The 9,209-nt window shown below is 52.5% G+C and overlaps 1 protein-coding gene across 3 annotated transcripts; it reads right to left on the reverse strand.

Moving 5' to 3' along the window:
- Nucleotides 1–1,477: 1,477 nt before the first annotated feature.
- Nucleotides 1,478–8,863, reverse strand: CBLN2 (cerebellin 2 precursor). 3 transcript variants are annotated; one of them, XM_060029572.1, is made up of 5 exons: nucleotides 8,477–8,863; nucleotides 8,115–8,159; nucleotides 6,440–6,945; nucleotides 3,441–3,560; nucleotides 1,478–3,198 (listed from the first exon to the last, which is right to left on the reverse strand). In XM_060029572.1, exons 3-5 carry the CDS (start codon nucleotides 6,794–6,796, stop codon nucleotides 3,001–3,003), a joined length of 675 nt encoding a protein of 224 aa, XP_059885555.1. In that variant the 5' UTR covers nucleotides 6,797–6,945; nucleotides 8,115–8,159; nucleotides 8,477–8,863; the 3' UTR covers nucleotides 1,478–3,000. The 3 variants fall into 3 exon arrangements, with proteins under 3 accessions (XP_059885555.1, XP_059885556.1, XP_059885557.1); XM_060029573.1 differs by lacking the exon at nucleotides 8,477–8,863 and having other exon boundaries at nucleotides 8,115–8,216; XM_060029574.1 differs by lacking the exons at nucleotides 8,115–8,159; nucleotides 8,477–8,863 and adding an exon at nucleotides 7,874–7,956.
- Between the last annotated feature and the right edge of the window lie 346 nt (nucleotides 8,864–9,209).

Below are 9,209 nucleotides of genomic sequence, written 5' to 3' on the forward strand. Positions count from 1 at the left end.
AGGCTATTTGAGAATATGGACATTTACTTTTCACATTAAAATGTCCTGTTGGGTGTTCATTTTAAATATTCTTTTATAAATCGCCTGTTGAAAAAATCTGATTTACAAGAAACACTCTCCCTACCTTTTTCCACCATGGTTCCCTGTAGTCCTGACATTTCTGTGTGATTCTCATATTAGCCTTGGGGGGATGGGCAGAAGGTGCAGGGCTGTTTTCCTCACTCTACAGATGGGGGAACTGCGGCTCAGAGATGGGGCTGCTCAAATTGGGCTTCAAATATAGACGTCCCTTTTTTCCCAATTAAAGATATATTTCAAATTTTGATCTGACCTACATATTTTTATAGACCTTACACAAGAGCTTCATCTCCCTCAAAGTTCCTTAGCCAAACAGAACCTTGGCAGGAGCAACAGAAGATGACCAACAACTTTAGAAGCACTAATGTCCTGGCTTCTTCCTAATGTAGTTTCTGGCATCCGTTTAAAAAAAAAAAAAAAGTGATAAAGTTTTCCTTCCTAATATAAAATCAACTCCTGAAACATACTTATTTTTAGATAGCTCAATTTAGTAACTTATTATTAGACAGCACACCCAAATGACAACCTATATGTAATACATTTAGAACTACGAAGAAATGTCTGTTACAAATTAGTAAGCAATAAAAAATAACAACTTCTCATACGTCTTTCAGTCTCAGACGTGCTATACTGTCTCTCACTGAGGACTGTTTGCTCTTTGTTTTAAATTGAACATAAGGTTGAGGAAATGAGGGAAAGAGGACTAAATAGCTAAGGGCAATAAAATAGAGAAAAATCTTAGCTATGATCCTGCTGTGTATGTTACCAGCATTAATAAATAATGCTGTTGTCAGGAGTATGTCTTCTACTCACAGAGCCAAAATATCCCAAATGCTTTCCGGTTGATGATTTTTGATCCTTTTTTTCCCTTACAAAATGTAACAGCATTTTGATTCAATTAAATTCTGCATCCTGTTGTGCACCTAAGGCCAGTAAAACTTACACCCTTGGCCCAACTTTACGTTTTCATGTGTAGAATCCCCACTGCATTTCTTATTTGAAAATGAAACCCATCCTCACACACATCTTAGAAACACCTGATGCGATCATCAAAGGTCAGTTTCTTGTGTATCTGTGTTCTCTGATTGAAATATTGGATTGGATCTTGTACTACATCAAAGATTAAATGTGAGAAAAGCAGCTTGCCTCTCCACCAAACCTTTTTAATGCTCTTTTTCACATAATACCTCCCCCCAAATCTTTCTGTGTGAAAAATAGATTTTTAAGGATGCAGTATACATCTGGACCCAAAGCTAGATCTGCCTCTGTCGCTGTGTGTTTTTCTGTGTATTTTCTAAAGAGTAAACAGTATGGGTTTAATTTCCCCACGCCCTTGATCCTTGGCCTTTCCTTACACACATTTTGAGAGTTGGGAGGCGAGGTGGAGGGAGAAACCAAGTCAGACATCAAACCCATTTATTCTGCATCTTAAATTATGACGTTTTATCATCAATATTTTGGTTACATTGTTACACAAAGGACAAATTAACATCCAGTTTGAGGTTTCTTCTTTGATTGCTTTGGGATCAGTGCCGTTTCCTTGGCGTACGAATCCTGCACCCATCAACTCTCAGCTGTGTTTTAATAATATTGTTGTACAAGGCGCCAAACAACAAGGATTTGGGAAACTGCTTCTAGGGCACCTCTGCCGACACCTTCAACCACTGCGATTTCCAGGTGGCCTCCCGCCAGGCGCTCCCAGGGGAGTGTCAACACCCTCTGGCCTTGGTGGGTCAGAAGAGGATCCTGATGGGGAAGAACCGGTTGGTCCCGTCGACTCTGAGGCGCCTGATCGCGGTGCGCTCACCCAGAAGTGGATCCAGCTGAACAAAAACATGCTGCCTGGAAGACCCAGGTGTGCTCAGCAAAGAAACCATGTGATCGGGGACTTGGTCATCACAGCTTCCATGCCAATCTGACATGATTCAGGCCACCCAGGAACATCAGTCTCTTAAAGTATTCCAGAATGTGAATTAAAAAAAAAAAAAAATCCAGGTTGTTAGTTCCGAAAGTGCCTCTGAGAGAATCTCTTCGAAAGAATAAGCAGAAACGTCCGTCTGTCATTTTCACTTTGCTCTACAGGTACCTTTTGTTTGGTTTGGTCTCCTCCAAAACAAAATACACAGTTATTTTTTGTTTTGTCTTGTTTGGTCTCATCCAGGAATTCAACACACATTTTTCTCTCCTCACCCCAGCACAAAAGATCAGAGCAGGGGTGTGGACGGAGAGCTGTGTGTGGGAAGGAAAGTAGTGTCTTGGGGAGAACACACACACACACACACACACACACACACACACACACACAAACAATACAAAACAAAACTGGCAGTCCGATGGCGCAAAATTTGCTTCTCCGGATAAAGCACTTCTTAACACAATGTTCCCTTCCCCCTCCCGCGTGCTCCCATCCACCCGGAGTGGGGAGGAAAACGGCATGAAAGCGAAGCCATTCTTTTTCTTAAGGCTGAACAGACACACAGAGAACACGTTTCAAGGACTGTCGGGCGGTGGTGACTGGCAGGGCTCTCGCTGTGAGCCCAGCCTGCAGCCTGCGGGCCATTCCGGGGGCAGCGGTACCAGGTACAAACAAAGAAGAGAAGTCAGTGGTCCCAGTGATAACATCCCGTATCGACTTTCCAATCGCAGGTACAGATTGCTCAGATCTGTCATTTCATTTCTCCTTCAGACGCTGTCATCTAAAACTAATTAGAGGTCAGGTTGCAGAGAGGCATGGTCAACATTCAAAGAAGACACTGGAGGTTCCGAAGGCGATCACGCTTCGACCACAACAGTCCGACGAAGGAGGCTAGAAACAAGCTGTCCTGTTCTGGCAAGTTCGGGGTGTTAGGAAGGGTGAACTCCTGCGTCCAGGTGGCAACTTCCCCATCCTCGGCGGGGCAGGGCGGGGCGGGGATTCTGCGTTCATAGAGGGAAAACCAAGAAGCCCGAGAATGTGGAGTACTTCCAGCCTCCCATGAGGTTGCCCCTCTCCAGTTTGAGGTGGACTTTGTCCTCCCTTTCCATCAGCAGCAGGACACCGTTGCTGGCAGCTTCTCTGGTGACGTCCTGGTCCCCTGCGAAGGCGGAGATCACCGGGTAGCCGTTCTGCATTAAGCTGACCTGCGAGGCAGAGGATAGAAAGCTCAGCTGACCACGATGGACCCCATCCCATCCACTTGTTCTCATCTCCCCCCCCTCCTCTCCCCACCCTGGCCATGGACCTGGACCCGTGCGGGGTCCTGACCCAGAGGACTCAGCTGGTGTCCAGGCCCCCGTGACCCCCGTCCCTGGTCCTCCCTGCCTCGCAGACGGTGTGACTATTCATCCACAGCCGAAAGTGTCCAGCTGTCAGAGCGACCCACCTGGATGGTTTGTCTGTTGTACACTTTGACCACGTGGAAGCTGAAGCTATAAATCCCTTTTCTCGGGGCTACAAATATACTGGAGGCGAGATCGAAATGGTTGCCAATATTTACTAAGACCTGGAAAAGAAGAGGGCATACAGCACACACAGAGCAAGCCCCTCCTCAGCGTGTGTTTCAGTCAGACTCACAAAATCACCCCCACCCGCCCCTTTAGGAGCTGAAGCACCACCGCAGCACCTGCTCAGGGCGCCCAGGCCGCCCCAGGAAGGAAGCAGCCCCGGAGCGCAACGTCCTGCCGAGGAATTGATTTCCGAAGGATGCTAATGGATCGTAATTCAAAAGGATGGCTTTAGAGTATATTTTATTTATGCGTTGGAAACGTGGATGCAAATTGTGGCTGCTGTGGGCAGGGCTGAGAGAAAGCAGGGGAAGACGATCAGCTCGGTAGACACACTGAGTCTGTTCAGAGGTCCGTGGGATTCTGGGGACTTGAACGTGAGGCGTGGACCAAAACAGAGCTCCGTCCTGAATGGGCAGGGAAAGGGCTGTGGCGTAAGAGGCCAACTCAGTGAGATAACTTCTGTCAGATAAAGCTTGGGACGAGCTTTGTGTGCTTTAGGAGAGAACAGACCGACCGTGTGAGGTTTCCTCTCTGTTTCCCAGCCCCAGGCATGCCCCTCCCCGCCGGCAGCACACAGTAGGTGCTCAATAAAGGCTGCTGGGTGAAAGACCACACTCCATAAACACTGGCTGCGCCCATTTCCCCTCACTTTACTCCACATGAGGTGTCTGCTCTCTAAGCTGAGCTATGATGTCATGCAAATAAGCTTGGACAACTAAAGGGAGAGTGGAAAGGCAGCTCGGACACCCTTAGCTCACACGGTGGCAACTCCGCAAGGTGCGAGAATAACGACAAGATGAGCCACAAGATACAAAGTCACGTGACCCTCCAGGTGCTATTTCTCAAGTAAAAGACGGATGAGACTGTCAGGATGTCATAAGCAGAACTTGGAGAGTGGAGGGTCCCCCCATTATGAACAGATTCCCTTTCAGATATTCAAGGCGGAATATGGCCCCTCTGTCTGGACCTGTCCCCATTCCTCCTCACACACACATGCACAACTCAATTAAAATAATAAAATGGCCCGCCTGGTGTTCTCAGCTTTTAAAATGAACAGCCAGCAACAACAGAATCCTAGATTAGAGACCCTGTCATCTGTTCAGAAAATAAATTTCAACCTCACACCCTTTGCTGTTATTTTGTACACACTCATTACAGATGGATCACACACGGCTCCCAGAGCAACGGGCAGGGTGCCACTGATGACTGCTGGGATGGCTGGGGACTGCGCCACACCAGCTTCTTCAAGGAGCTCCAAGCAGTACTTCAGCCCCTCGACTGCAGGGCTCAGAGACACTCGGGCTCTATCGTTAAAGGCGATGTGCTTCAGGAGGTGCCTCCGAGGCTGTGTTCCTGTCTGCCTGACAAGGCTTGAGAAGAGAACAAAGCCTCCCCTCTCCAAGCCCTCAGCGCTGCTTCTCCCAACTCAACGGCCTCAACTCTCGCACCTCCATTTCTAATTCAGGAAACTGGTAAATTCGGGGCCTTGCTGTAGACGGAAGAACACCCACCAGCCCCAGAAAAGCAAGTTTCACTTACTCCCTAACTGGGGAACCAGAGAAGCATCACTTAATCTGCCCTGTCATAGTTTGCTCATCTATAAAATTAGAATCCTACTACTACTTAGCCTGCCTACATCACAGAGGGTTTTTTTTGACACCCTAATGAAAGGGCAGATGTAAAAATGCTGTGAAACGAATTCACTGCCTGCTTTAGTTGGACATAATTAAATTAAAGACATGTATGTCTCGGAAGAAAAAAACAGATTAAAGAGAGACACGCCCCGTACACACCCCTCCCCAAATTTCAAGTACAAAATCCTTAACAAGGATTAAAGCAAATAAAGACACTGGCCTAAGAAGAGGCTTTGGTGTGTGCAGATGTGTCACCACTCAGGCATGCGAGTTGGTTAACAGAGAGAAAGGAACCCAATCAAGTGTGCTCAGTAAGCCCGAGCTCCCTGTGTGGGAAGCACTTTGGCACAAGGAATGGAATGGTGAGGTGAAGTTTGGAAACCACTCTAATGTTTCCTGTTTGCTTCCAAAAAGCAACAGAAACCAAGGTGGGGAGGGAGGACACCAGAGGAAGGTGGAGACCTCTAATCCTGGGCAGCAGTAACCCAGAGAAGGCGTTGCCAAAGCCTGATCATATGCAGACCCTTCTGCTTTGAAGCCAGTGGGAGAAGTTGAGTGGCTGGAGCAACTTAAGTCATGGCTCTTCATTTTGTGTTTTCTTCATATACATCGATCTGCGTTTTATGATACGTTGTATACATTGTATTTACCGTAATATATACGTTGTATATATTGTATTTACCGTAATGGCATTCATATAACCACACTCGGTTTGGTTTTGTTTATCTATAACTATACCTGCTATTTCCTCCCCCCACTCTCCCCCCCGTATTTTTCTGAAGACAGGCATCCTCTCCCCAGTCCTTTCCAAAATAAGCAGTAGGTACACATTTTCGGAGCCTCGGCTGAGACCCTCGGAGAACCCGCGGGCTGAGCGGGGAGAGTTGAAATGCGCTCGGTCCCTAAGTGGCCAGTGGGGTGACAGAAGGCCATCCACCACAAAGGACGGCCCCCATCCCAGCGAAAAGCAAAACGTTCACTGTCCTTTCGGGAAATCTATTTCAGCTCTCTTGGCTCTCCGGGACGCCTAGCTTTTACAGGACTCTCAGTCACCCCAGTGCCAACTGAGCTGATTAGTTCTAAAAAAGCTACAGTGTGAAAAGGAGAGCTTGCTGGAGAAGGGAGAAAGGGCAGAGAGGAGGGGGGAGCCTGGAACTCCACGTCCCGGAAGCCGGCGACCCCCCAGGCCCCCCGCCCTCCCCACCCAAGGCAGGAGGCGAGGGGCAGGCCGGCCGGCTGACCTGGTCGAAGTAGATGGTCATGGTGCGGTTGCTCATCTCGGACGGCTCGTGGTTGGTGCTCCGCGTGGCGGAGAAGGCCACCTTGGCGCTCCCGGAGCGCACGGAGATGCCCAGGGAGGAGGTGACGGCGCCGTCCGCCGACGGGCTGGAGTCGCACACCACCAGGCACTTGCCCTCCAGCACGATGGGCTCCGTGTCATTCTGAGCCCGCACGGGGCAGCCGGCGGGCAGCAGCAGCAGCAGCAGGGCCAGCGCCGCCCCCAGGCTGGAGCCGCAGGCGGCCGGCTCGCGCAGCGCCCCCCGGCGCCCAGGCATGGTCAGCGGCGGCCCGCGGGGGCCCCGGCCGGGCGCCGGCATCCGGGCTGCGGGGGGCGGCGCGCGGGGGCGCGGCGAGGGCGGGAGGGCGCGCGGGAACGCGCGGGGCCGTGAGTAGCCTCCTCTGGACTCGGTCCCCTGCGCCGATGGTCAAGGCCGGGGTCGTCCTCAGAAGAAAGGCGCCAGCGGACCTGTCGGGGCAAAGAACCCAAACCCTGAGACAGGGAGGTGAAGCTGCGTGCGGAGGAGGCGCGGCGAGCAGGTCCCTGCGGCGTTCGGGCCCCCTCCCTGGAGACCACCCCCTCGGTGCCTCGCACTGCTCCCCGGAGAGCCCGACTGGCACACAGGTCCCGAGAAACGCCGGGGCTCACTGGCCAGGGCATCCCCGAAGGCTCTCGGGCGGCGCGCGCCGGGGGCGCGGTCAGGTAAGGGACCCGTAATTCCGCAGGGCCTCGGCCATAAGGACATGGCCGGTCACCCGCGGAGACGCGGTCCACGCCACCCCGGCCCATTCAGCCCAAGGCAAAGGAGGGCTTAAGCCACAGGCAAAGAAAAAGATCCACTAAGCCTTAATGGCTTTAATTTCAGAGGCATTTTCTCTAAAGCCACACCAAGAAACCTTTTTCCCTTCTCTGCTTTCACTTGCATTCATCCTCTATTTCTCCGACCTAGAGACTTTTTTTTTTTTCTTAAAGCGATCCATTTAGTGAGGATCTTATCCGTTTTCCACCCCAAGAACAAATCCCCAGTAAGCTCCTTCGGGCGAATAAGAGTAAGAGGAAAAACAAAAACCAGAAAAGAAGAGAGAGAAAAATCCTAAAACCGAACATCCACTTCCAGCGCCCCCCCCTGCCAGCAGCGAGCCCCTTTGGAGAAGCCCCTCGGATCCCTCTCTCTGGCGCAGGACCAGAGGATTCCAGCGGTGGGAACCCCGAGCTTGGCTTATCGTGCAGCTTTTGTTTCCGGACTCCGGGCTCTTCTCCTCCCGGCCAGGAGGCAGCCTCTGCAGCTTTCTGCCAACTTACGCGCCTGTCTGCACTTGTAACCGGGCCCCTTCTTCCCCCTCTAAACTAGACATGTATCTCCCATACCCAGGCGAGAAACAAAAAGCAAACAAACCTCTCCCCTCACCGCCCGCAGCCTCCGAACAACTCAGCCAACTGCCTAAATAGTCCCTATAAGAAGAGACAAGTTGTTTCCCGACGGGAAGCCTCCCTCCTCAGCCCCTGAACAAAATGATCTCGATGTTCTCTCCCGCTCTCTCTCCGCCCAGACGCAGACCCGCGATGGTCCTCATTGAGACAGACGCACGAATGCAGTTAACGCGCCGATCGCGGAGGGCAGGGCCGGGTTGGGTTACCTGGAACATCCATGATGGGCGAGCACCGCGGTCCGTGAACTTGTTCTGCTCGGAGAAGATGAGCGGGAGCTGGCGGGAGGAGACACCGAGCGCGACCCCTTCTCCCGGCGTTTGGCCAATAACCGCGCCGCCCCGCCCTGCCGCTTTCCCGCGCCGGCCCGCGCACCGCACCGGCGCGTTTCGCGCCCCGCTCCGCCCCGCGCGTCCCGCCCCGCGTCTGCACCGCACCCGGGCCCGCAGCCTCGGAGGCGCCCTCGCGCCTGCTGCTGCGTCTCTCCGCCGCCCCCCCCTCGGTCCCGGCCTCCGGACCGCACCGCCGAGCGCCGCGGACGCCCTGAGGACCGCCCCGGTCCCGCTCTCACCCGAACACCCGGCGCGAAATCCTCCCAGACGCCTCTCTTACAGAAATTAGGCGACCTCAAGAGCGCCGGTCGCGCCTCTTCTCGATTCTTTCTTTTCTTTTCCAAATTCCCTCCAAGTCTTAATCCTGAATAGCGTGATCACTTTCATAATTAGTGGGGAAAGCAGTTTTCTTAAAAAAAAAAAAAAAAAAAAAAACGAGGACTGGGATGAAGAGAAAAATCTTGGGATCTTAGTGATGTGAAAGCTGGGGTTCCGGGACCTCCAGTTTGGGAAATGCCAGGTTTGGGCAGGGATTAGAGGGGCGCCTCCGCCTGGGTTTCTGCTTCTGCTCCTCTGAACCTGGGGGGCTGGTGGGGCGCGCTGACACTCGAGCGCTTAGTTATTAAAATGCCTGCTCTAAGCTCTAACCCCCCGGGGACGCGCGCCGGGTTTCCGAGCTGCGCCCCCAGCGCGGACGAGAAGCGCAAGCACGGGCGTGGGGCGCCACCTACGGGCGCTGGAGCCTCCCTGCCGCGGGCTGCGGGCCAGCGGGCTCGGGGAGAGCCGGGGAGTCCCGCGGACACGGGTAAGGCTCGCTGATGGTCCTCTTGGACCCCCCAAAGCAGTCCGGGCCTCTGCAAAAATGTAGCAACAGGAAACGATCTTTCCGGTCTCCTTCAGTGCCCTGCCCCTGAGAGAATGAAGCCGCACCCTTGCTTTTGCAGATCTTCACTGTTCTAACCACTCTGCCAG

The sequence above is a fragment of the Delphinus delphis genome, chromosome 13 (genome assembly GCF_949987515.2).
Source record: "Delphinus delphis chromosome 13, mDelDel1.2, whole genome shotgun sequence".
Taxonomy (NCBI): Eukaryota; Metazoa; Chordata; class Mammalia; order Artiodactyla; family Delphinidae; genus Delphinus; species Delphinus delphis.

Coding starts and splice junctions, on each gene's coding strand:
- CBLN2 (XM_060029572.1), bottom strand. CDS start 6,796: ATGCCGGCGCCCGGCCGGGGCCCCCGCGGGCCGCCGCTGACCATGCCT. Junction 3,561..6,439: donor TGACCATCTACTTCGACCAG/GTCAGCCGGCCG, acceptor CTTCTTTTCCAG/GTCTTAGTAAATATTGGCAA. Junction 3,199..3,440: donor ACAACAGACAAACCATCCAG/GTGGGTCGCTCT, acceptor TCTGCCTCGCAG/GTCAGCTTAATGCAGAACGG.